Source organism: Gallinula chloropus, assembly GCF_964237585.1.
Source record: "Gallinula chloropus genome assembly, chromosome: 9".
In the NCBI taxonomy this organism is placed as follows: Eukaryota; Metazoa; Chordata; class Aves; order Gruiformes; family Rallidae; genus Gallinula; species Gallinula chloropus.
In genome coordinates, this window is record NC_140094.1 from 4,120,017 (window position 1) to 4,145,901 (window position 25,885).

Here is a 25,885-nt window from a genome sequence, read left to right on the forward strand (position 1 = left end):
GGAGAGAGAGAGAGAAAGAGGGAGAAGGGAAAAAGGGGAGGGGGGAGAGAGAGGGAGAAGGAAAAAAGGGGAGGGAGAGAGAGAGAGAGAAAGAGGGAGAAGGGAAAAGGGGAGGGGGAGAGAGAGGGAGCAGGAAAAAAGGGGGAAAGAGGAAAAGAAAAAAGGAAAAAGGGAAAAAAAAAGGAAAAAAGGAAACATTTTTCAAATTCTTCTGGTCATCCTGGGAAGTGGGGGGTGGAGGTGGGTGGGAGGAGGGTGAGACAAGGACAGTTTAGTACTTCTCAGAGCCAAGTCCTCACCGAAGCGGGGTGAAAACCTCGCCGGGTGGATGGGCTGGGCCAAGACCTGTTGCTAAGGGTTACACAAACGCTAGAACAAACAAACTTACACTCACAGACACAAGTTAAGTGTTTTAATTCATGCCAGAAAACATGCAAACCCCATCGCCTTCCGCTTCCTTCGGCCGAGCCGCCGGGGCAGGGCGAGCCCGGGGAAGCCCAGCACCCAGCACCCAGCCCCTGGCTGGGCTTCCACAGGGTCCCAGGGGTGAAACTCAGCCAGGGAGGATGTCCTGGGGAAGGAGGGAGGGAAGGATGGAGGGATGGAGGGAGGCAGCACACGGCCTGCAGTGAGGGGCCGTGGAGGGTTCACAGTCCAGGGGGGTGGGGATGGTGCTGGCAGCCCCGGGGCAGCGGGCTGGGCGCCTCATCCGCCGGCCAGAAACCAAACCAAGGGGAGTCCGAGCGATCGTCCCTGGCACATCCCTCCGTGGAGAGGCAGGGAGGAGGAACACAAGCCCAGGAGAAAGGCTGCAGGAGAAGAGTGGGGGTGAGAGGGGCACCCAGCAACACCCACAGCCCTTCCCAACCCCCCAAGGGCTCCATGGGGCTCCCCATCACCCATCGACATCACCCAACCACATCCCCGGGGGGACGTGGGGTACGGAGCCCTAACTCCCAGCCCTCCTCCCCACAAGAGGACAAGGACAAGACAAGGGCCCAGCTCAGAGTAATTAATTACTTACTAACGAACTAACAAAACTGACGAGACTTCCATCCTTGCTGGGTGGCTTCAGAGGGAGGATACCAGCGCATCTGGAAGAGAAAGTCACGCCAGAGGTCTGTGATCCGGGATCACCTCAGCCAGATCCGGACCTGCAGCTCCTCTGGGCTGTGTACAAGGTCCACGGAGCAAAGACACCTCCAGTGTGGGAAAGGAGGCTCCAAGGTGAGCCCCAAATACCACTCAGGTAGCACCCCGACTTCAGGCCACGCTGTGCCGGCGCTGCCCGGCACGCCAGCGCCACGCTGGCCGGCAAGGACAGGCTCAGGCTCACCAGGTCCCCCCCCTGAAGGAGCACAGCAGGACCCCACATCCCTGCAGACCCCACCTCAGGTCTCACCTGGACATCTCAAGTACTGTCTGCCCACTGGCGTAACAAGACAATGGTCCCAAAATCCACACCCATGCCTGGCACCCCCTCACTGCCACACACAGACCCCCACCCCTCAAGCTAGGGGAGACCCTCACCACCCAGCTGCCTATGAAGCTCACCACTGCACCAGCCTGTGCTCAGGGAGGAGATGGGGAGGCGATGTCTGCCCCCCCAAAACATGCTCCCACTCACCTGCACACCCCAGGTTTACATCCTTCCCCCTGCTCAGGCTCTGGCAGGGTGGAGGGGGCTCACTTTGGGCACGCAGCACCCCAAGGTGGCAGCCAGCCTTGCCCTCAGCCAGCAGGAGGAGGCATCTCAAGACCTCACTCACCACAGAAGAGACCAACAAAGTTCTCTAAGCCACAAGCCTGCCATCAGAAGAGGCTCTGGGCAGACCACACCATGGGGAGAACTTAGTGGAGCTGCAAACTAACAAGGCCTGGGGGGTTTCCTTGGCAGGTCATTACACAGCTACGTGCTCCTTGCTGAGGAAGGACCCAATGAGCAGATATGGGAACTGAGCAGACACTTCCCAGCCTGCCAGTGGAGGCAGCAAACTGGCAGCCTCTGGTAGAACAGCATCAGACACCCAGGTGCTGCTGCTTGGCCTGCAGGACAGGTACATGGGGCTGGGCTGAATTACCAGCTTCACACCTGGGAGCGGTGGGAGGGGAGTTTGTGCCACCTCACTGAGCACAGAGCCAGGAGTGAGCAGAGCTCCATCTTGCCACCATTCATACTGGGAACCAGAAGGGAACTGGTGGGAGGAGAGCACCAGCCCAGCATGGGCAGGACCCCAGAGCAGCCAGTGCACTCAGGGCTCTGGGTACCACTTTGCTCCAAGGTGGGCACAGAAGAGGCAGAAAGGCTCCTCCAGCCCAGCATGAGCTGCTCACTCCCCTCACCAGAGCATCCCAGCAGTGTTGTCCTCATGCCTGGCCAGGTGCCCCCCTCCCAAGCACCTGCACCGCTCCAAGGCCAGAAGGAAAGACCTCAGTATTCCCAGACCAGCTCCAGCCCCTGGAAGCCACGTCCCACATCAGCTGGCAGAGGAAGAGCTGCAGCCAGAGGAGCTCCCTTGGTAGAGGCTTTATGGAACTCTGCAAGCACATAGGAGACACCAAGGAAGGAGTTCCAGGGTGAGATGATGGCTGGCAATGGGGAGGAACAGGAGCTGGGTGTTCTCCACCCACCTACACAGGCTGACACGCTGGTGACACACACAACAGGAGCCTTGCTGGGGAGTTACCCAGGAGTGGGGACACAGACCCATGTCCCCAGCCTCAGCTGCACAAGGCCCCCACTAGCTCCACACAGGTCTTCAGTGGAGACAGAGATGAAGACCAGGATGCCCAGAAGCTCAGCAGCTACTCTAAGCTAAGCCCATCCTCAGAGGTGCCTCAGAACCCTACTCCCCTCACCCCCAGAAGAAGGGTGACACCCCACCAGGGTGCAGAGCCAGAGGCTTGGTGCTGACTCCTCCTCAGCAAACAGCCAAGAGCCTGATGCTGCAGCCTCCTCCCAGGAGCACACACCTCCCAGAAAGCCAAGTCCTCCCTCCACCAGCACTGGAGCCATGCCACTGAGCAGCCCCAAGCAAGAGCTCAGGGACCTCAGCTCCCTCCTCTTGTGATGTCTCCTGTGGGGAGGAGCCCCACACGCCTGCAGAAGCCTCTGCTGACAGGGGGTTCCCATCAGGTGGGATCTGCTGGATCCCAGGCTCCTGCTCAGGCACCAGCACCACACCCCAGGTCCCTGCCCATGGCCATGCCCAGGCTCCTTGCCAGACACCTTCACACTCCAAGGTGGTCACACCAGCTCCCAGCTAGCCCCACAGCTCTCTCCAGGACCCAGCAGCCTGGTCCCCCCCCCCGCTCAGCCCACACTTGGGCAGAGGCCTTACTGGGACCCATCTTGTGCCACGACTGAAGAGCAACCTGGGTGCCACACACCCTGTGCCCAAGGGACCCAAACTCAGCTGCACCCAGCTCCTCAGCCTGGAGCCTCCACACTGCTCTGGGGCACAGCTGCCTCCTGGCACTGACCCCAGCCAGGACAGCCCACCATGGGGCAGTGGCATCACCCACACCTCCTGCAGCCACCACCACCACAGCTGCCACGCAGGGATGGGGGTTACTCACCACCCCCCAGCCCCCTAGCCAGGAGGTGCTGGCTCAGCAGAGCCACATCCCCTCAGCAGCCAGCAGTCCTCTTCCCAGGCAGAGTCTCCCACTCCAGCACCCCTCCCCTCCACAGCTGGAAGTAGTTTCCTCCACAGGAAACTCCCCCTCGTTGGAGCCGCCTCCAGCCCACGCCGGGCTCATCCCGGCTGCGCACAGGCTGGTGCAGCAGCTGCACAGGACAAACACCCCTCCCATTCCACTTCCCTATGTCTGGTGGCTCTTCCTCCCCTCCTCAGGGGTCTGCCCCACACACACACTACACCCCAAGCCAGGCCAGACCCTCCAGCACCTCCAGCATCAACACAAGTCCTGGCTGTTCCTCCCAAAACACAGTCTGGTCATGCTCAGTCACTGGGCAGCCTCCCAGGGACCACCTCTCCTCACCCTCCCAGGTGCAAACCCCACAAGCCCAACATGTCACAGTCCCACCTGGAAGTCACCCAGCTCTGCAGCCAAAGCAGCCCAGCCTGGAGACTGGTGGGACCTCATGTAGATGCTCTGACATGCTCAGGGAACGACACTCCAGGTCTTTCAGCACATGGAAAGATCAAGGGCTTGATGGGATGAGGCAGGAACAACCCCCAGCTCGGAGGGATGGTTCCAAAACCAGGAGAAGGCAAGGGAAGAACCAGGAGAGGTAGCAGCTAGCCAAGAGGACCACCTTCTTGGGACAGTGGCACCTGCCAAGGCAGTTTTCTTCAGCCCCTCACAGTGTCTCAGGCACGTTGCTTCTGCCAGGGAGCAGAGAGGCTCTGCAGATGGAGATGGGCTCTCACAGAGACGTCTGGAAGAGGAGACCAGGTCCACAAGGCCCCGTGGAGGGGTGTCCCAGGAGGACTGCAGCCCAACCAGCCAAGTCAGAGCAGTTCCCCATAGGGAGGAGGTTTCTCAGAGGGCTTTTGGAGGATCCATTCTCATCCAAAACACAGTGTCTGTGGTGGAGGAAGCTGAGGAGGAGTGGATGGAGATGTCCAGCACTGGGTGAGGGAAGTGGAGCAAAGGAGGCTTTTACTGGAAGAGACAGGGTTGTTTCCAGGCCTGCATTAGCTCACAGTTGGAAGGGACTCTGGCCACACTACCACAAACATCTGCTGTTCACCAGCCCACAGGGACAAGCTGGGAATCACCAGCCATCTGCAGCCATCCTTGTGCTGCTGGGCTCCGTGGTCATCCTGGACTTCAGGTGAAGAGAAATCCGTGTCTCCACCTGCCCCAGGTGAGACACACAGAAGGGAAAAGCTTCTCCCCTGCAGCAGCACGAGGCCAGCAGCACCCAAACCCACCTTGTCTGCTTATCTGTGTTCTCCAGTCAGCCCCAGCACCTCGTGCAGCTCACAACCTTCTCCACAACTGGTGGTGGCCCAGCCACCGCCCAGGGCACCAGCAAGGCTCCTGGTGCAGGCAGGGACAGAGAACCCCTGCGTGCTCCCAGCAGCTGGTAGGACCTCAACCAGCACTTCCAAGAGCTGCATCTAGTCACCAGCTGCTGATGTGCATCATCAACAGCACTGCTGAGCCCCTCTCACCCTGGGAAGCCCCAAGCTGGTCACAGCCACCATCCCCCCTGGCTGATGGAATCGCAGCTGATGGGAACATGGACCCAGGGACAGCCTGAGGACACCAACATCATCCAGGAGCACCCTTTGGACACACTTCCAGCCCCAGCAGCAGGTGCTTCACCCAAGCCACTCATTCCCAGGGTCCCTCAGAAGGCTGGGTGAGGGCACAAGCATCCCAACAACACTGTGCTCTACAAGCAGCTTGGTCCACCACCCAGAAAGCCTCACTGCACACCTCTCCCCACACAGCCACAACAGAGAGCTGGGGAACAAGGACAGCATCACACCATGTTGAAGACCAGGCAGAAAACACCAGGCACTGATCCACCCTGGTGCCCAGAAGGGGCATTTCAGCAGGGATCCATCCTTCACCCCATGTCCCCAAACCTTGAGGCAGTCAGGAAGTCACTTGTGACACCACCTCTGTCCAGGTCACTCAGCAGGTGGGATTTGGGGAGATGGCTGCTTGGCAGGTGCCTGGAAGAGCATCTCCTGCCCTCTTCTCTGGCTAGAAGGGAATGGGCAGCTTGGAGAGCTCACCAGCACAGACTTTGGGACAACCTCAGAGCCACACAGGTCTTGAGGAGTGTTCCACACCTCCAGGAAGCCTGGGACTGGCCAGAAAATGTAACTCCAGCAACTCCTGGATAAGATTCCCACCAGACAAGACAACACTGGTCACAGGTACCCATCATTACCCTCCAGCCTCCTGTCTCAGGGAGGGTCTGTCACAGCTCAGCTGCTGCACCATGAAGCCCAGGAGGAGGTTTTAGAGATGGGAAGCAGTGCACAAAGGCAGGATCCCTCCTGATCCAGCAGATCTCCAGGGCTCAGCCAAGCTCATGGCACCCACGTGGTCACACCCCTGACAAACAGTAGCATCCCAAGGAGGGGTAGTGTTTGAGGAGAGGCACAGCACCTGAGCCCACCCCAGCAGATCCTCCCACATCCCCAGATCTCTAGCACCAGGTCACAACCACCAGTATCTGCCTTGCATCCATCCCAACCACCACCATAGCTCAGGAGATCCAGCTTGCTCCAAGCCAGCCCAGGCAGCAAGTGGGAGGGAGAGGGGTTTTTGGAGCAGTGACCTCCCCTTCCATCCATGGGCTCTGCCTCAACTCAGGGCTGAGAAGCCTCAGGGTCCTGATGGGCTCTTGTACCACCATAGCCATAATCCAGGGCTGCTTCTTCCACCCACTACTTGCTGGGACAGGTCCTGGTTTCCAAGGTCCACATCCTCCACCATCTCCTCAGAGCCTCCAGACAGAGCCACAGCAGCAACAACACGGAGGCTCTGAGTGCACCTTGGGCAGCCCATCCCCAAAACAAGTGGTATCTGTGAACTCCTTGCCTTGGAGGCATCTATCAGTCTCCTGGACTCTGGGTATCCAACACATCCACCGAGTCTTCTACAAGCACCACAGGACACCACCAGCCTCACCCATGTCTATGTGAGCCTGCACCCAGCCCCTGCTTCCCACAGCAGCATCCTGCCTTCAGCTGGGAGCATCTCTCTGCAGAAGAGCTCCAGGAACACCTGCAGCCCCTGGTACCTCCTACCACCCACAGTGCTCAGGGGCACTCCAAATCCAGTAGTTTGCCATCAGGCAGCACAACCCAACTCCATCACACAAGCACCAGACCAAACTGTTCACCAGGTCCAAGGGGAACGAGAAGAGCTGTATCACTGTCACTCTGCTGGCACCAAGCCCTCCCCATCTCCCCAGGAGACCCTCATCTCTGCACCTCAGAGTCCTCCACAGGGAAAGCCAGGTGTGGGACCTCTCACCACTCCTTTCCCCAACACTACCACCAGAACCACTGCAAGGAGTGTACCAGGACATGGCATCTTCAGGAGGTGACCCCAGCAGCCATCCTCCCTGCCAGCCCAGCCCCAGGCCACCTTCCCAAGCTCCCAGTTTCCTACACCCCTCCCATCACTCCCAGGCTGCCGAGTCCCTCGGTTACAGCTCACGAGACCCGCGTCCTGCCTGCGATCTCAGGCTGTAAGACAGGAGCCAAGCTCCAGGTAGGAACTTGCTCCAGGTAGGAACTCACTCCATGTCCAGTCCACTGGAGAGGAAAGAGGTGAGATTAGACCCACGGGAAGGTGGGGTCTGTCCCGATAGGCGTTTCTGGAACAAAGTGACCGGCAAGTGGTGTTGTCTAAGGTGCCCACTAGAATTTAGTCGTGTGCTGTCGCTACCACGTCACTCACCTCCCCCACAGTGTGCCAGGAAGTGAGGTCAAGGTGTATTTCTGGCTGCCCTCGAAGGGTCGTGGTCGGGGAGAAACCAGGTTCCTTTCACGCCGAGCGGCAGGGTTGGCTCTGCCCTGGCTCAACCAGGCTGCTCCCCTCCCACCGGCAGGGCCTGGCCGAGCCCGGCTCAGCCGGGAGGAGCCGATGTAAGACGGTGCCATGCTGTGTGCGCCATGTCATGTGCTGCCAAGTTGGAGACGTGGGTTAGAAAGAAGGCCTGGTATCTCATTCCCCAGGCTCTGGTGGGTGGGTAGCGTGAGGCCCATGCACTGGGTTGCCAAGGAGATATGGGCTACAGAGATGGGCAGAAGCTTGCAAATCCCATGGTGCACCTTGGAGGAGAGATGGTTACCTTACCAGTCTTTCCAGACGTGGCTGCCATCATGCTTAACACTTGTAGGAATGGAGCTGTGGGACAGCCACTCCACTAGCTGCAATAAGGCATCGCTAGGGCGTCCCATCGCCAGGGACAGCTCTGAGCTTCAGGGCTAGCCTGGGCTGGCATCATGGCTGGAGTTCACTACGGACATCAAAGGAGGGGGTTGAGAGAGGGTGGGAGGGATGGAAGGCACACGGGACAATCTTAACATCAGCAGAGGCCCCCAGAGGCTCTTGGGGCAGGGGGAGGCCACAGGCTCTTCTACAACAGCAGCCTGGTGCCTGCCAGGAGCATCCCCCGCAGCACAGCAACTGGGCCGTGCTGGGAGCAGCAGGCATCGGCCTCCACTGCCAGCAGCTTACCAGTGGCTCCCAGCACGAGCAGAGGCCAGGCCAGCCCCACGCCATCTCATCGCTCCTGCCACCCTCTGGGCAGCTCTTCAGAGGAGGTTGCTGAGGACACTGCAGAAGGTGGCCTCCTCCTCTCCCACCTGCTACTGGGCTTGAACACAGAGCTGCAACAGGACGAGCGCTTCGGGCTTAAACCTTTTGCAAGGAGCTCTCAGCTCCAACTTCATGCCAGCTCCAGGCTACCAAAGCTGCTGCAGCTCCAGCCCTCCCCCATGAACATCCTCCAGCCAACACCAGCCTCAGGAGGAAGAGCTGCAGCTGCCCTGGAGAACAACCCTCATGCCCACCACAGCAAACCAGCCCCCTGCCAGCGAGGGGAGGGCTCAGCGCACCAAGACCAAGGTTACAGCTTCTAGCCTGGGTTGTGAGCAAAAGTCACCTCAGGGACTCACTCCACCCTGCCCTGGCTCTGCAAGGGACATGGCCCTGGCTCGGGGAGAGTGGGCCACTCCAGCCTGCCAGCCTGAGTAATGTTTAACCCCATAAAACTTTATTGGTAACATATCCTGCACTGGAATGTCTCCTGCGAGGTCACCGCCGGCCCCAGCGCGACGCAGCAAGGAGCAGCTCTAACTGCTCAGCCAGCCTGCTCTTCCTCTGAGGAGAGCTGGGTCCTGACATGGACACAGCCTTAGGGGCTGGCTCCCTGGGGAATGGGGGCACATCACTTGGGCTGGGAGCCCTGCCTATGCAGGGAGCACCCTGGAGCCTCAGCATCGTTCTTCAGACCACAGGACCTCTTCAAAAGCTAAGCTGTCTGTCCAGAAGTAGCTTGCTAGTCAGAGAGCAGGAACCTTTAGGCCCCAGAGGTAGATCTGGCTGAAGGCCTCCTTGATACCCTCTGGTTCAAGGGAGCAAAGCTTTTTCTCCCCCACTGTAAGCCATACAGTTCTGGCACCTACCCCTTAGGCTCAGGTTACCCCACTGATGACCATCTCTGAGTGACCTGCAGTCATGGTTTCAGCTCCCTCAACCAGGCCAGAGGTTTGTTGGGTTTTTTCCTTCCTGGGCCTCCCTGCCAGGGGCAATGCAACTGGCAACAGCCCTTGGCCCCACCACCCTGCACACAAGGGGTAGGGAAGGGAAGACATCTGCTCTCCTGGGCTGCCCAGGAGCAGAGCACACCCCTGATGCTCCTGTAGCTATGGGCACCATTAATAACTTCTGGAGAACACCAGCAAGCACAACCTTCCTGGTGAAGGACCAACCTACTTGGAAGAGCAGCCTGGCTCTGGAGGACCTTGGAAGAACAAGCCAGGGCCTGGTGCTGCCCTTGCCCACACAAACATTGGCCATTCTTACCTACTCTGCAGGAGCTTCAGCCCCATGCTAGCTAGCCAGCAGGAGGGCTACAGCAGCAGAGGCCTGCAAGCATGTGAGGGTCAGGATGGACAATCCAACACAGGCCAGAGCCCTGCATCCATCCAGCGCCTCCACAGCACATTTGGGAAACAAGCTCGGCTTGAAGCTGGGCAGTTACAGTCAAGACACTTGCAAGAGGATGTCCTAAGGCCAACTGGGCTGGCCACACATGGACAAGGTGATGGGACATGGCCTCTCTTCAGTTTAAAGAGGCAGGAGTAGAGCCAAGCCCCCTGCTTGGCAGGGCAGGGTTAAGCCCCGATGCTGTGGGGGTCTAAGCTCAGGGCCCCCCATGGTACAGACCAATGCAGGCAGAGCATCCCTGGTTGGGGACATGGATCAGGGCAGGGATGGTGGCTCCAGGCTTGCCTGTGCCAGTGCTCCACACAGAGCACCTTAACCTGGGCCAGGGACACTACTCTATCTTGGCTTTCTCCTCACATTCCCATGGCATCAGGGGCTTCATGCTCAGCGGGGGTGTTGGTCTCAGTACATTAACACCTTCCAGCTTCAGACCAGTCCAGCACCCCAACCCCTCCAGCTGCCAGTGAGGGCACCCCAGGACACTGGGCAGCTGGTGCACCCCTGCCCAGGTGGTTTAAGTTCCCCTCTGAAATACACTGGGGTTTAGTACAACCCATTTCCACAGGCTGGTACCCAGTGTGACCAGCCTCTAGCCTACACCCCATCAGAGTTCCTCCTCAGCTCCTGCAGGACATTTCTCTCCAGCTCTAAAAGTATTCATGTTGCTCAGCCCAAGGGGGTTCCAGATGAGCCCCTCAGCTTCAGCACCCAGCTGACCCTGCTGCCTTATGCTGAGACTCCCAGGAGGACCTTTCATGGCTGTTTTACTTCCTGGCACACAGTGTTTGCCCCCAGCACTGTTACCTGGCCACAGGGACCCACAAAGCTGCCCCCCCCCCCTACACCCCACACCTGCCTGGCTCTCCCAGAGAAGCAGGGCTGGACCTGCAGGGTCAGAAGGCATCACCCAGCTCCACACTCAGACACACAGACCTCTGCTCAGGGCTGGGGGAGGCTTTGCCCAGGAGCCAAGGGTCGAACCAGCCAAGCAGAGACCCAGAGGAGTGAGGAGAGCCCGGTTCCCAGCACGGGACACGGGGAGGGACTCACCTGAGCGTGAAGAGCAGCGGCGGCGGCGGCGGCTGCCGGGTAGGTGAAGGCAGCGTGGGGGATGGCAGGGGTGAGCTCCGTGGTGTACAGCGGGTACGGAGCCCACGCTTCCGGGGAGGCCGGGATCAGAGCTGCTCCGGTCAGGTCATCTAGCCAGGAGACAAGGAGAGAGGGCATCTCAGTAGCTGACCCCATAGCTCCAACCCCACCGCAAAGGGGTGCGCAGCCAGAGCAGCTCTGACCAGCTGCTCCTCCATCCTCCCTCCCAGCCCTGCCAGGAGAGGCCAGGGCCGCTCTCCATTACTGCTCAGGGCCACAGAGGGGCTTTGGGCAGGCTGGCTCATACACACAGCACAGGGCTGGTGACACAGGGGGGCACGGCAGAAGATGGGGCTCTGGGGACCACACCACAGGCCATCCAACTGCAGGGCTGCTCATCCCACCAGGTTACATGCAGATGGAGCAGGACTGGTCCTTTCTGTATCAGTTGAGCTACCAAAACAAACTCTGCTCTCACAACACTTCCAGAATCACAGAACCACAGGGGTTGGAAGGGACCTCAAGAGATCATCAGGTCCAACCCCCCTGCCAAAGCAGGGTCCCTAGGACAGGTCCCACAGGTCAGCACCCAGAGCCTCTGACTGACCCGCAACCCCAAGATGCTGGTCTTCCTCCACCAGCCACATTGCCAGAGCACAAGCGGGTACAGTTCCCTTCCCATACAGTGTTGGGCACCTCCCAGGTTGGACCAGCCATGACCTCAAAGTGCCTCCCAAGATACTCACAGGGGTCCCGTGCGATGAAGTGTGCGCCCAGGGCGGGGTGGATGTTGGTGGGGTTCGGTGTGGCCATCAGCTTGCTCTTGGCCATCTTGGTGTTGGCTTTAGCAAACTCTAACCGCAAGGTCTGGGGGTTCTCCGGGTCAAAGCGGATGCCCTGCCACAGAAGGAGGCAGCACAGGCATCTCAGGGGTGAGGTTTCCAGTCTCCACACAGGCTGCATCTACACATGGAGCCAAGCCCAGCCAGGGAACAAAGGCCACCAAGCTGCAGTCACCTGCCCAGGTTTCTGTCACCTCACTGCAGCCCTGGAGCTCCCACAAGCTCCTATTCCCATACTAGCTGGCCTAGGACCACTGCTTCCAGCAGCAGGGATGGGTTTCTTCACTGACCAGCACATCAGTGATCAAGAAAAATCTGCCTGCTTGAAGCTGGGATTGTCCCTTCTATACCAGAGCTTCTCTCTGTGGTGCTGCTACACTTGCTGCCAGCCTGGGCAGAGGCACTCAGCACATGCCCAGCTGTCTAAGGCCAGGTCTACAGCAGGGCAAAGCCAGATCAGCATGTCCTACTGCCTCCATCCCACAAACTTCTGCAGGGCCACATGGGATGGAGACAGGCTCAGGCTGTGCCTGCCACGCTGATCATCCTCCTGGCTTTGAGTGGCCTCTTGTCCTCCCATGGGAACAGCAGCATGGGGAGAACTGGTTTCCTTCTTTCTCAAAGCAGGTACCTTCTGGCTGCAGGGATCCTGGCAGGCCAAAGTCCAGGACAAGGACCAGCTCTGCTGACCTACCACGTGCTTCCCATCAGGGCACTGGGTAAAGTGAGGCTTTAACAAGGCCACCAGCACCAAGGAATGACAGCCACATGACAGACCAGCTTCACAAGGAGCCTGCTTCACTACCACACTGGCCTGGTTTCTCAACTTGGAGCCTCAAGAAGCTGATTCTGAACACAAGTTGAGCACTACATACCCCATGAGAGGATGGCAGTGTGTCAACCAGCTATTGCCCTGTGTCTGCAGATGTTTAGGAACCACTTGTGGCCCCCAACACCTCTCTCCTCCTCTGGTTGCTAAGGCTTGGTTCCCCAGAGAAGACCTGCCTGCTTTAGGTCCTCCAAGCCAAGCTCAAGTCAAGCTACGCTGAGCCCCCACCTCTGTGCTTGCAGGAGGAAAAGCTCCTCAAAGAATGGCTCTGGCACACCTGGAGAATGACCCAGGGGGTCCTCTTAGCCCACAGCTCTTGTGCACACAGGGGGACCACTCAGTGGCTAAGGAACAGGCATCACAGCCTGGATCCTGCTACCAGAGGCCAACTGCTGGGTAAGGAGGAGCAGAGAACTCCAGGAGAAGTGTCTGCTCTCTCCCCACACCCTCAGAGGCCCTGGGACAATCTTCCAGTGGTCACAACCTGCACCTTTGGCATCCATGTGCTGAGACAGCCTTGAGCAGCTCTCCCATTCCAGGGTGGGATGCTTCCATACTGAGGGGCACAGCTGAGACACCCCAACCCTTCCCACACTATGGCCAAGGACAGAGTCACCCTAGCCCCCAGCCCCAGCAGGGTGTCTGGCCCCCAGCCCCCCAGTCCCACCAGGTACTCACGTTCAAGGCATTCTTGGCTGCTTCAGCACCAGCCCGGCTGTCGAAGGTCACAAACCCAACTGGCTGAAAGAAAGAACACTGGTTTCAGTTCAGAAGCTTCTTCCAGCTCCTCAGGCTCCCCTGCCACCTTCTCCTGCCCAGACAGCTTACAGCAAGCAGAAGAGGTGGCCTAAAGCTGCAGAGGAACCTTCAAGTAGAGCTTGAAGCCATCCTTCCAAGATCCCCACTCCATGTCTGCACCCACCACACCCCAAAAATGCTTTGACATTCCTACACCTGGGGGTACAGCTCACCCAGGTAACCCCCAGCAAGGGTGGTCCTTGCCCATAAGGGACACTACTGCCTTGACTAGGATGGGGGTGGGAAAGGCTTCTGGCAGCACATGGTTTGAGGGTGAAGCATCAGGTCTCACCCACATGGCCCTGGGCAGCAATAGAAGACACTGAGCCCCTACAGCACATGCTGAGGCCATCAGGAAGGTAGGGGTGAGCAGAACCCAGCTCTGTTAACAGTGCTGAACCTCAAAGTGGTTTCTGGCCCCCCTCTCCTCCTGGAACACTTGTTTTTCCACAAAAGCCAAGAAATACCCAACCCTGGAGAAGAAGGTACCTGCTTTGAAGTTAGCTTGATCAGTGACCCTTCATATCCCTGCAAAAGGGAAGAAAGCAAGGTCAGTGTCAGGTTCCTGAAGGGCTGCAACCACAACATGGCAGCTCCAGCTGCTGGTGCAGCATCAAGCCCTTGCCAAGCCAGGGTTTGTGGTGGTAGGTACATTAACAGGTATCCTCTTTGCCACCAAAGGAGGAGGAGATGGGTCTGAGGGCAGCAGGTATCTCTGACAGCCAACTCTAGCCCTTGGGGAAGGCACCATGGTTTCTAGCTCTTCACCACATGACCAGGACAGCAGCCTGCCTGGCTCATGCCTCGAGCACCCCACACTAAGAGACCACCAAGGAGGGCACCCCACTTGTCCCAAGGACAGCCCCCTGAGGTGATCTAGTGAAGGACAGGCAGCTGGGGGATCAGGATGCATCCTTGAGGAAGGGATGGGCTGCAGGACTGACCAAGGAGCCTTCATCAAGCTTGGAGGTGGCATGATGTCAGCAGGTTCCAGGGGAGGTCAGACACCATTCTGGTTTCAAACCAGGTTCCTCCAGCTTTCACAGGAGGCCCTGCCTCCCCACTTCCTTCTTGCTTCCCTCCCACAGAGCTCCTTGCTGCAAGGTTGGCCACAAGACAGCATCTTTCCCACCAAAGGCCAACCCTGAAGACCCCCCTCACCTTGAACGGTCGGAAGAGCAGGTAGAGCTCTCTGGGCTTGATATCCACAGGAAGGCCACTGACAAACAGCGTCCGTACCTAGGAGAGAAGCCAGCCAGGTCTGCTGAGAGGCAACCCTGAGCACCAAGAGCAGGGGCACACTGTTCAGAAGCTACATGTAACAGTAGGACACCTTGCACCAGAGGTGGCCTCACAGCCACAGACCCTTCTCTAGGTTAGAGGAACATTGTCCAGGGTACAGCACACCCAGCCCTTTCCTCCCTCTCTCTGAGAATGTGGAGCTCAGGCTCCAGCAGAAGAGCCAAGGTTGAGTGGACACCAACCCCACAGTGCCTGACTGGAGCTCAGGTTTGAAAGACACCTCACCACCATACACAGTGCAGAAGCCCCACGACATTGTTGGGATGATGATGCTCAAGTCCATCCCAGCTCCTCCACCGACACACACCAGACCCTTTGGAAGCTGCTCCCAAACCAGCTCTTACAGCAAACACCAACTCTGCTGCACCAAACCCACACAGGCTGGTGGTCTTCCCAAGCTGTAGAAGTCACATGCCACATCCAAACAAACTCAACATGTTTAAGCTACTGCAGTACCAGAGGAAGGCTTCAGTAGACAGCACATCAGAGTTATCCACAACACATCAATAGCCAGGGAGAACCAGCACTGAAAGCCTGGGAGAACTCTGCTCAACAGCCAGACCATCCTGGCCACCTTCTCCAGGAACTGGGGAACATTTGTTGGCTGGCAGCTTGTTTCCACAGGAAGCATCCCCATGAAGCTGCCAAGGCTTCTTGTAAATTAGAGAGGTCACCAAGACTCTGGGCACTGTTAAGAAGGACCAGGAGACTGCAAGCACAGCTTGCCCAGCACTCACAGGTAGGCTAGAGGAGAAGAGGGAGCTCTGTGCTCCTCACTTTTCATCATATGGGGGTGTCACCCACCCAGCAAGTCCCCAGGAGAAGGTCCCACAACAGCAGTGATGCTCAAAGCACCCAAGAGTGCCAGATGCTGTCGGGCTGCAAACTACACAGCAAGACCAGTAGCCTCAACCCAGTGCCCATCTCCTGGCTGGTTTCCAGTCTGGAGTGACCCCATTACATCTGCAGGGCAGAAGCCCTCTGCTCCCATGTTTTTTTGTTTCCCCTTCCCCAGAAGGGGGTTGGATCCATCCCCTCCTTAAACCCCTCTTGCTGCCAAGTGAGCAGCACATGTGTGCCTGGGCTGTGACAGCAGCCACCTGGAGACATGGGAGTGGAGCCTCCACACCCTGTGACACTGTGGGGACAGCCAGATTCACAACCCTCCAAGCAAGGGAGCTTCTATTTATAGGAAACACAAACTTCCTTAGGCTCCTGCACCCCAGACAGTCCTGAAAGATGTCCTCTGCATCAACTCAAGGCAGCTCCAGCCCTCCAGGATGGAGAGGAGCCATGGAAGTCTGGGGCCCTCTGCCCCTCCTGCTCCCCATGGACGCTGAGACAAAGGGCTGCCATCACCCAGTGGGTGCTCAATACCACCCCAACCAGCACATGGGGCACTTCCCCAGCCTGGCCCATCTTGAGGCTGCTGCAGAAGGTAACCACAGAACACCCTTCCCTCCCCTGACCCCTCAGCATGGGCACCTCTACCTCACACCCCAGATTCTTCTCTGCCATGTCTGAGGAAACACTCTCCAGTCTCCCAGCCTGGCCCCTCAATTTGATTCCTCACTCCAGGGCCACCTCAAGCCCAGACAGAGCAGGTGAGGGCACCACCTCTTGGTTTGCTCCTCAAAGGCTCCAGCGCTTCACCGCGAGCTTCAGGCAGCTCCTGTGGTGCATTCCCAGGAGACACCCAGCCATCCCTTGCAGGGCAGGGGGGTGCAGAGCGTGGCAGCACACGTGTGCCTCAGCCATGTGGAAGCTCCCCCACTGCTCAATATTTCAGGGCCTGGGCGTGCTCAGCCCCCAGAGTGGCTGTTCCTTCTGAGCAGACAGGAACCCGCAGCCCCGCCGGGTCTCTAAGTGGCCCCGTGACGTGTCGCTCCCTAAGTCCTTGCGACAGGCGTGAGAGGGTGGGAGAGGAGCAGCTGCTGAGGGAAGGAGGAGAAGGCAGAGCCCACAGCAACAGGGATGCCTGGGAAAGCTCTTTGTCTGAGGTGACAAGCCCCTCATGCCAGCCCCACGAGTCGCTGCCAAGGATGGGAGCGAGATACCTTCTCCTGCAGACCAAGAGCTTCCCTTGGCCTCCAGAACCAGCCTGTCACCGTATGTGGCATGGGAAGGGGGCTCACAGAACCCCACAGCACCTGCCCAGGGCTGGCACTGCCCCAGAGGAAGCCCAGGTGAAGCTAGCATCTTCAAACAAGGCTCCCCCAAGGGTCTCAACAGACCAAGGAAGGTTCCCCACTCTGAAAACCTTGTTCTAAGTGATGGAGGCCAAGCAGCTGGTTCTCCAAAGCCTCTGCAAACAAGAGATCTGGAAAAGGGGAAGGGGAGAGCAAGACCAAGATATTCAGGGAAGGGAGGGTGAGGCTGGTGAGAGACTGGAGCAGGACAATTGTGGGATCACTCTGAGACCAGGCTGAGACACGAGGTCAGCAGCACTCAAAGCCAGGGGGATCTGGGCTGTCCCATGGGAGGAAGGGAGGAAGCAACATGCCAGTCTGAGCACCTCATGCTCAGTGGGCACCCCCAGCCCAGCCTCCCCACCCTGCTCCCAAAACCACCAAGCTGCAGATGAGGGCAGCAGGGTCCTGACAGCATCTCCCAGTGGATTAACCAAACCAGGGCTCCCCAGGCACCCATCTGCCACCCAATCCTTGGGAGGCCACTAGGACCACCCAGGGCTGGTGAATGCAGGGTTCCAGCCCTCACACCCAGCAGCACAGGCTTCTGCTCAAGTGTCTTTGTCCCACGTGTAGATATCCAGCTCCCCAGAGAGCAGCTGGAAAAGCCACAGGACAAAGAAAAACACCCACCCAGGGCTGAAGCATCTGGGCCAACCCAGGAGTCCCACAGGAGCTCAGAGAAGACAGAGCAGAAGCAGCAATGCCTTGTTCTTGGCTCCCAGGCCCTGCTGCTGCCCCCACCCCCTCCAAGGTGAGATCCCAGGTGAGAGCTGCCCCACCTCACCCAGGAAGGCTGACCTTGGCTGGAGACACACAGAGGGAGCAGCAGGGCCAGGAGCAGCTCTGGCCTAGGCCAGCCCAGCATGGCCGTGCTGCTGGAGGCCCTCAAAATGCTTTCCCTTCCCCATCCCTGCCCCCTCTGGGGATGTCCCCAGTCCAAACACCCGGCAGAGATGGAGGAGAGCCATGGAAAACAGGATCTGTGCCAGGAGGGACAAGACCCAGGTCATCTCTTAGAGACGGAGGATCCCAGCAGAGCTTCCCAGGCAGGAAGAGGGAGGGACAAGGACAAGCCTGGAGTCCTTGGTGGCTTTAGAGCAGCCCCTTTGGCAGGAAGGGATGCACCCCTGGTGTGAGCACACCCAGGTCCTTCTCACTGAGGCTTTAAAGCAGCTGAGCAGCAACACCTGCCTCGTCCTGCCAGAGCTCCAGCGCTGCTGGGAGGTCTCCACAGGCCCTGCAGCACCCACATCTCCTGGCCACCTCAGCTTTTCAACAGGAGCTCCTCAAAAGGGAGCTGGGTGCTGCCCCACAGCCCAGCAAGGGCCACGGTGCTTCACAAGCAGTAGGTGCTGTGATGCCCCCCCCCCCCCCCCACCCTTTCACGTGGGGGGCTCCAGTGCTGGGCTTTTGTTCAGAGGCTGCTCCCAGCCCTCCCCAAGCAGGGTCACTTCCAGAGCACACAAAGCCTTTCCCAACAGTGGGCAGAAGGCACCTGAGGTCAATCCCAGTGCCACTGTACATCCCCCTTCTCCAGAAAGCCACCCCAGCTCTGTGCCACTTCTCTTTCCCTGAAGACAAGCCATCAGCTCCCAACTTGTTCACACCAGTACATCCCCAGGGTCTTCTTCCTTCACCACCACCCCAAAGGCAGTCCCTGCTCTGGGCACCCACCACGAGGTTCCAGCACGCAGGGAGGGTGGAGAACATGCAGAGCCCTGGTCCTGGCCACCACGACATGGCCATGAGGACATGAGGACACTGGGAGGCTGCTGGCTGCCCCAGGAGCCAGGACTCATAATGCACAGCACCAAAGGGCAGGGAGGAGAGCTCACAAAATGCTGGGGAGCCCAGGCATGGGACAGCACCCTCATCCCACACCCAACACAGGGGTGGCTGCTGATGGACCCAGCAGTGAGCAGTTTTGGTCCTCAGCACATCAAGCTTCCAGAGAGGGGGAAGCTGGGGGAGAGGGACAGAGCAGCCTTGACCCTCCCCAGGGCAGTGGGCTTGCTAACAGGCTCCTTCTCTGCTCTGTGCCTCAGTTTCCCCATCTCCCTGCGTGCAGCTCCAGCACTGGCAGAGCTCTGATGTCCTCAGGCAGGGTAGAGCTGAGCCCCAGCACAGGATGGAACCAGGAGCTGCTCCTACATTGGGCAGGGGGGACATGAGCAGGGTGCAGCCACCCCTGCGGTTAGGGCAGGAAGGCGTTGGAGCTGGGGCACCAGCCCCCACCCAAGGGAGCAGGAAGCACATGGATGCTGATAAGTCTGGGCACCCCAGAATAGCCTGTGGCCCCATGGTGGGGGGAGGGAAGCTCTGCAAGGGAGACTTTCCCCAGTCCCCACCCCTGCATCTCCACAGGACCTCCTGGCACCCCCAGGGAGGGGGCTTGAGCCACGGGTGGACCTTGCCCACAGCTCTCACACCAGGGAACCTGCTGCAGACCCACACCCAGGCGTTGGTTCTCCTGGCAGGAGTCAAGGCATGATCCTGCCAGGCTCTGCCCTCAGAAGACGACATTGGCTTGGATGCAGGACCCTCAGGAGGCACCTTCTCACCTCAGGTCCTAAAGCAAATCCATCTCTCTGCTTCGTCCCACCTCAAGGAGATCCAAGGCACCTTGTGGTCCTGAGGTGCTGCCCACAGAGCCAGACACATCCCCAGAAGGACACGGACCTCCCCTCAAACCAACATGCTGCTGGGCACCCCACAGCCCCAGGAGCACACCCAGCACATCAGGCCCAGCAAGCCTTCCACAGAGTCCAAGTGGGGATGGGCTGTGACACCAAAACATGGGGCAGGACCATGAACCTGACAAGCCCCATCTCCCCCTGCACCCCAGGGTGCTCTCCCCACAAGACCCCAAGTGAGCACTGGGCCTGCTCAGCACACAGGGCCAGGCAGAGCTAAGCCCACCAGCCCAGCAGAACGGGGCAGATGCCCAGCAAGAGCAGATGTGTCACACAGTCCAAACTCTGAGACCACTTAGGCCATGTCCCACTCAGCTCCCCACCAGCATCCTCCTGTGCCCAAGGAGCTCCAGGAAGCAAAGCTTTCTCCAGTCCTCCACTATCTCCTGGAGGAGCTGGGTGCTCTCTGGAAGTCCATGGCTTGCTCTGCCATAGGTGACCTCTCAGGCAGGTATCAACCTCCTGCTAGGAGACAGGAGGGACACACTGCAGGCTGCAGCTGCCAATGCCCAGCCACATACCAAGACCCAACCCACACTCAGGCAAGACCCCATCACCACACCCCAGCACCCAAATCAGAAGGTGTGACACTTCCATAGCCTCCTCTGGGCTGGAGACCCTTCCCACAGGTCAGGCTGCTCTGCTGGGTCCTCAGGTTTCCAGCAAGTGCAGTCTGGAGCTGGGGAGGCTTGGGCTCAGAGATCCAGCAAGGGTGTGCAGGGCCAGGGTATACGACCCTGTGTCACTGTCCTCTACAGAAAGCCACTCCAGCTGCCCCAGGGCACATCACAGCAAGGCTGCAGGCAGACCCCACACCACGTGCTGCCACCCTGCCCTGCCACAGGGGTAACACTTGGCCACTGGGCTCCAGCGTTCCTGGCCATGGGGCACAGAGGTCAGCATCCTGCCCCTGCTCTCAGGGCCAGGCAGAGGAGATGATCTTGGATGGATGGATGGATGGATGGATGGATGGATGGATGGATGGAGCAAGACTCAGCACCATCCACATTCCTGCCTCCAGGCAACAGCTAGCAGGGAGCCCTGGGGCCAAGGAAGCCTCACTACCCCTTGCCTGCCATTGAGCCACCACCCAAAGCACCCCCACCCAGCAGGGCTGAGCCAAGGGGACGCAGCAGGTGGTGGGACAGGCAGCTTCTCAGCCCCACCACGGTGGTCAGTGTGCCCTTGCTGAGTCTGCAGCAGCTGCTTCCACCACGCTGAGGTCATGGTCACCTGGCACACATCCCCTCATGTCACCAGCCCCACCACCCACCCCAGGGCTCCTCCTCATCCTGAGCCAGGCCCATGTGCCTGCTGATGCTCCTCAGCATGGCCCAGGTTGGGCATCCCCAGTGCTGGTGCTGCATCCCCCTGTCCTGCTGCCCAGCAGGTCTGACAGCTCAGCATCAGGAGAAGCTCCCTCACAGCCCTCCCCATGGGTGGATTCTTTCCCCTCTGCCACATCAGCCACCTTCAGGAGGTCACTGCAGAAGGTACTCCCCTGCTCCAGGTGGTCTATGATCCACAGGCACCCCAGGAACAGGATTGTGAGACCATTTTCCTCCAAGTCCATGAAAGCCACTGTGTCCCAGCTGGAGCCTGGTACTCAGAGCAGTGCTTGGCACCTTCAGGTGGGGTGCTAGGCACTTTGCATCCACACTGGTCCCTTGGTGAGGCTTCAAGCCTTTCCCTCAGCTACCCAGAAGGCCAGGACAGGCAGTGGCATTGCTGTGACCCAAGCAGCTCAACCTCCATGACTTGGCAAGCCCAGGGGATCTTTGAGCTCCAGAAGCCTTCCATACCCACTTCAGCAAGAGTCATGCTTCACTTTACAGTGCCAGATGATCCTCTAGCAGAGGCACAGAGGACAGCAAAGCCTGAAACCCTCTTCTCTACCTTCCAGACCTCTCCAAGGGCATCCTTCCTTCTTCACCCACCTTGGAGAGGGGAGAGCAGATCCCCTGGCTACCAAGGGAGCCTTTGGGTTCAGCCCTTTGTAGCTCCTACAGGCATCACCAGAAAGCCCTCTGTTCTGGCAGCAGGTGGGGAAACCTCTGCTCAGCAGCTCCTCAGGCCAGCTGAGGAGGGAGACTCATGGCTGAAGACCATGGGGGTGGGATGCTGAAGCTCAGAGTGATTTAGACTCATGTCTAATAAACTGGGATCTCAAAGAGTGACAAAGGAGAAGGAAGCTCCCTCACAGGGTATTTACAGAGCCACCATGGCATAAGGACATGGCAGGGAAGGTCCTGCATCCCTCCCCTAGAGAGACCAACTCATTGAAAGACCAGGAAGAGGCCTAAAGACACTCCAGTTCCCAGAGCCACACATACCTGGTGACTTCAGGCTATCTGCTCAGCCCACAGTCTAACAGAAAGGAGATTCCTACAATGCACAAAGCCAGCTCTGCAGCACCATCTTGGTTCCACCATACCAAGTACAGGAAGATTAGCAAGTGGTGACCCCAGCTGCTGCACCCATGAGGTCTCTGCAGCAAGGAGCCCCACCAGAGTCATCTGACTCCAGAAACCACACGAGCCTTATTTGTTTCGAGTCAGAGTGCCAGAGCCCAGGCATGCCAGAGGCATCCAGGTCCACTCAAGCAGAGATTACAGGAATCAAGAGATGCCTGGCACCCATCCACAGAGAGCTACAGACACCCATCACATAACACCAGCTGCCAGCCATTGGTGTTCCAGGGTGGGTCTGGATGGCTGAAGTACCAGGGATGAAATCCTTGCTGACCAGGAAGCCTCCTGGGAGCAGAAAGCCTTCCACCTCCCCTAACAGGGCATTTTCTAACCAAGGAATTACACCACCACCTTGCTGTGGACCACCAGGGAAGATGATTGTCTCCCAGCACACTGTGGTCAGGCAGCTTCTCCTGGTTCTCACCTGTGCTCTGCCCACCCGACACAACCTCAGGTCTGATACTTCCCACAGCTCACAACATTTGAGCACCACAACAGCAGCAGCAGCCACCACCCATAGAGCTGCAGGAGCTCCAGGCATCACCTGGACAGAAGAGGCCAAGAGAACCCAAGGGACAACCCTAGATTGCTTTGGGCACCCAGTTCCAGATCTCCCCAGCCACCTCCATCTTCCCAGTGACCTCCTGGGCAAGCACAGGCGACCTTCCAGAGCAGGAGCAACACCCACAGCAGCAGAGTCAACATGCAATGTCCTTATTGCCACTGACACAACATACAGTCTCCACACCAAGCAAGAAGCCTCCTGGGGCCGTTGGGAAGAGCTCTGCCTGCAGTGGGGGCGCACAGCACCCAGGCAGCTCCCCAAATTGCTCTCCCCCTCGGGAGCACCGGGACACGGGATGTCACACAGCTCAGCGGCCACCCGGAAAAAGCTAAAGAGGAGATAGCGGCGAGCGGGGAGGGACTGAGTTTGGGGAGGTGTCTGGTGAGGAACAGCAGGGACTGACATCAGGCCCTGTTTGTTTAACATTCCCCTTAACGACCTCGAGAGGAGCGAGAGGCATTCCTGTCCTCCCATCCCTGTCCTCCGGCGTGTCACCGGGCAGGAAGGGGCTGCGAGACCCAGGGGCTCACAGATAAGATAAAGGGAAAGGCTCAATTTGGGAGCTTCACCCCCAGCTGTATCTGGGGCACACAGCACCCTTCTGCAAGTGCTCGGGGAGAGGCTGGGGGGGGGGGTAGGGAGAGGGGGGGGGAACTGGAGTGTCCGTGGCACCAGGATCTGCTGGCGTTCTCCACGCAGTGTGGGAAGATCCGCCAGCGCTCCCTCCTGTGTGTGTCAGCACCCAAGGATCCTGCCTCACACCAAACCTATTTCTCACCCTGGGCAAGATTTTGGGGGGCCTGGGGGATGTGGGATTAGGATGCCCAGACCACAGTAGGACCCTGAACATGAGGTCACTTCTCATGAGCTGCTCCCCTAGTGAGGAATGGCTCCCAATGAGCCAGGAGGACACACAGGATAAGCAGTTCTTCAGGGGGACTTCCACAGGCTCAGAGCTGCCACCATGGAGCCCAACCTGCAGCTCACCACCCACAGCGTTACGGGTCTTGGCACAGGGAGGGCTATCCAACAGCAACCCCCATTCCCAGGGATGGGAACACCCCCTGCACTGGTACCAGCCCACCGCCACCCAAGCATCCTCAGCCACCCTGAGGGTGGTCGGTCCTTTGCTGCACCCCTGGGTGCAGGACAACAAACGTGCCCAGTGACACTGACAGGAGGGACTGCAGCGTCACGTCCCCTCCCACAGGCCCAGCTTGATGGGGAGGAAGGGGCCGCTTCCGTTCAATCCCCAGGGATGCCATCGGGAACTCCAGCACCATTGTGGGCAGAACCAGCTTCCCCAAAGGGCTCCCAAAACAAGCGCTTCCAGTGCCCACATGGCCAAGCCACCACCCAGCAGCGGGGGACAGGACAGCTCAGCCCTGGTGCCGAGAGCTCGCCCGGCCAGCAGCCACCAGCCCAGCTGGAGCAGCACGGCCGGGATGCGGCACCGGCCCCGGGAGCTTTGCAGGCCAGTGAGTAATTGGATCAAGGAGCCGCATTGAGTCTCGCGCACACGCGTGCGCAGCCCGCGAAACCCCCTGGTACCGAGGCTCCCCACCCCAAGGAAGCAGCACAGGGCCTGGGGTGCCCCATCCCTCACCCACCCACCCACTCCAGTGCTACCCAGCGAGGCTGGGACGTGTCACCAGCGGCATCGCATCCCAGTCCCATCGCATCGCCTAAGCCTGGCTCCACACAGGGAAGGGACACACCACGTCCACCGCCCACCAATCCATTCCACCCCGTTACCCAGGTCCCCACATCAAACTGGAAGACCAGCAGGTGTGATGGCCCCAAGACAGCTGGTGCATGGGGACCGTCCAGCCCCAGCGGGTGGCGGAGCAAGCCCGGCGCCATGTTGCGGCGGTGCGAGCGCACGGCGCTGGAGGAGAGCGAGGGGAGGGGGCAGAGCACCTCCCCGGTCCCGAGGGCCGGGTGCGGAGGACTGCAGCAAAGAGCTACCCAGGCCAGGTGGCTTCCAGGGCTGCCTCCAAGATGGAGGGTGGCTGGTGACCCACTGCGCCAACGCCCGCTCGAGGGGCGCAACGAGGGACACGCCGAGCCAGCGGCGATGCTAACGCCCAGCCAGCTGCTGTGACACACAGGGGGCTGGGAGCTCAGCCCCAGCATGTGGCCACAGATGACCAACCCTTGGTAGCCCCCCTAACATCTAGGCTCCAGCTTGCCATGGCCACCAAGGGAAGGGGATGGATGGAGAGGCAGCTACAACCCTCCAGCCCCAGCCCGGCTGCCCACACATGGGGAGTGGGTCAAGGTCTCTGCTTCTGTGGTCAAAGCGCACCCCACACAGGCACAGCAGTGCCCAGACGGGAGCCCGGTGTCCCCTTGCCATGGGGGCTTAAGGACAGCACCCCCCACCCCGCCCCAAACCTGGGGGGACCTGCAGGTGCCCCGCCCCACCGGGCTGCGAGTGTGCCGGGCTGACGGGTGTGGGGACACTCCCAGCCGGGGCCGAGCCTTCCCGGTCCCGGTCTCCCCCATCCGAGGCGTCCCGCGGGGCTCCTTCAACCCCCACAGAGCCGCTCCCAGCGCCTCGCCCGAGGTGGCGGAGCTCCGGCTCTCCGACGGCCCCGTAGCGCGGCTCCCACCGGCCGGCCCGAGCCCCGGCATCCCGCCTCCGGTCCCCCGAGGGTCCAACCCCGACGCCCCGGTTCCCCGAGCACGGCACCGCACTGCGCCCGGCTCCCCGCCGCCGCAGCCGCCCCGTCCCGCCGCCGGGTGCCCGCGTCCCCTCCGCCCCGTCCCCGCACCTCCTCCTCGACGTTGCCGCTGCCGTTGGTGTGCTCGGTGTCCTTGTTGAGGTTGCTCATGGTGAGGTGCCGGGGCAGTGGGAAGAGGTGCCGGCCGGGGGACGAAGGAGGGGGTGATGCCGGTAGCTCCGGAGCTCCGCGGGTGTCCGGTGGGGTGCCGGTGCGCGGGGGCGGTGCGGGGGGGGCGGTGGTGCGGGGGAGCGCTGCCCTCCCGGTTCACATGCGGAGTTCCCGGACCGGACCGCGCCGCTGTTAAGGGCCGGGAGCGGAGCGGGGCGGAGCGGGGCCGAGCGGAGCGCAACGAGCCGCAGCTGCGGGGCCGACGCGCCCCAGCCCCCGCCGCCGCCGCTCCCGGTGCCGCCGCCGCGCACCGAGCAGCGGGGCCGGGACCCGCCCGCCCCCGCCCCGCTTGGCCGGGGCCGCCCCCGGGCCGCCCGCCGCCAATCCCGGCCCGTCCCGCCTCCCCCCGGGGGGGTGCGGGGATGCTTTTTTTTTTGTTGTTGTTGGGCTGGAGTTATTTTCCTCTCTTTTCCCTCTCCCCCCCCCCCCCCCCCCCCCGCTCCTTTCCACGAAAAAACTTCCTCAACTTTGATGAACTTTCGGGCTTCGGCTTTCTTAAAGGGGCCGCCGGTATCTCCGCCCACAGCGG

At 59.9% G+C, this 25,885-nt stretch overlaps 1 protein-coding gene across 2 annotated transcripts; it reads right to left on the reverse strand.

The window, feature by feature from the left end:
* Nucleotides 1-25,296, reverse strand: RBPMS2 (RNA binding protein, mRNA processing factor 2; the record flags this gene model as incomplete). Of its 2 annotated transcripts, none has more annotated exons than XM_084268051.1 (8): nucleotides 1-809; nucleotides 1,029-1,094; nucleotides 10,729-10,877; nucleotides 11,514-11,664; nucleotides 13,117-13,179; nucleotides 13,726-13,764; nucleotides 14,398-14,475; nucleotides 25,237-25,296. In XM_084268051.1, the coding sequence occupies 7 exons, from the start codon at nucleotides 25,294-25,296 to the stop codon at nucleotides 1,032-1,034; spliced, it is 603 nt and encodes a 200-aa protein (XP_084124177.1). In that variant the 3' UTR covers nucleotides 1-809; nucleotides 1,029-1,031. The 2 variants fall into 2 exon arrangements, with proteins under 2 accessions (XP_084124177.1, XP_084124176.1); XM_084268050.1 differs by having other exon boundaries at nucleotides 1,025-1,094.
* Between the last annotated feature and the right edge of the window lie 589 nt (nucleotides 25,297-25,885).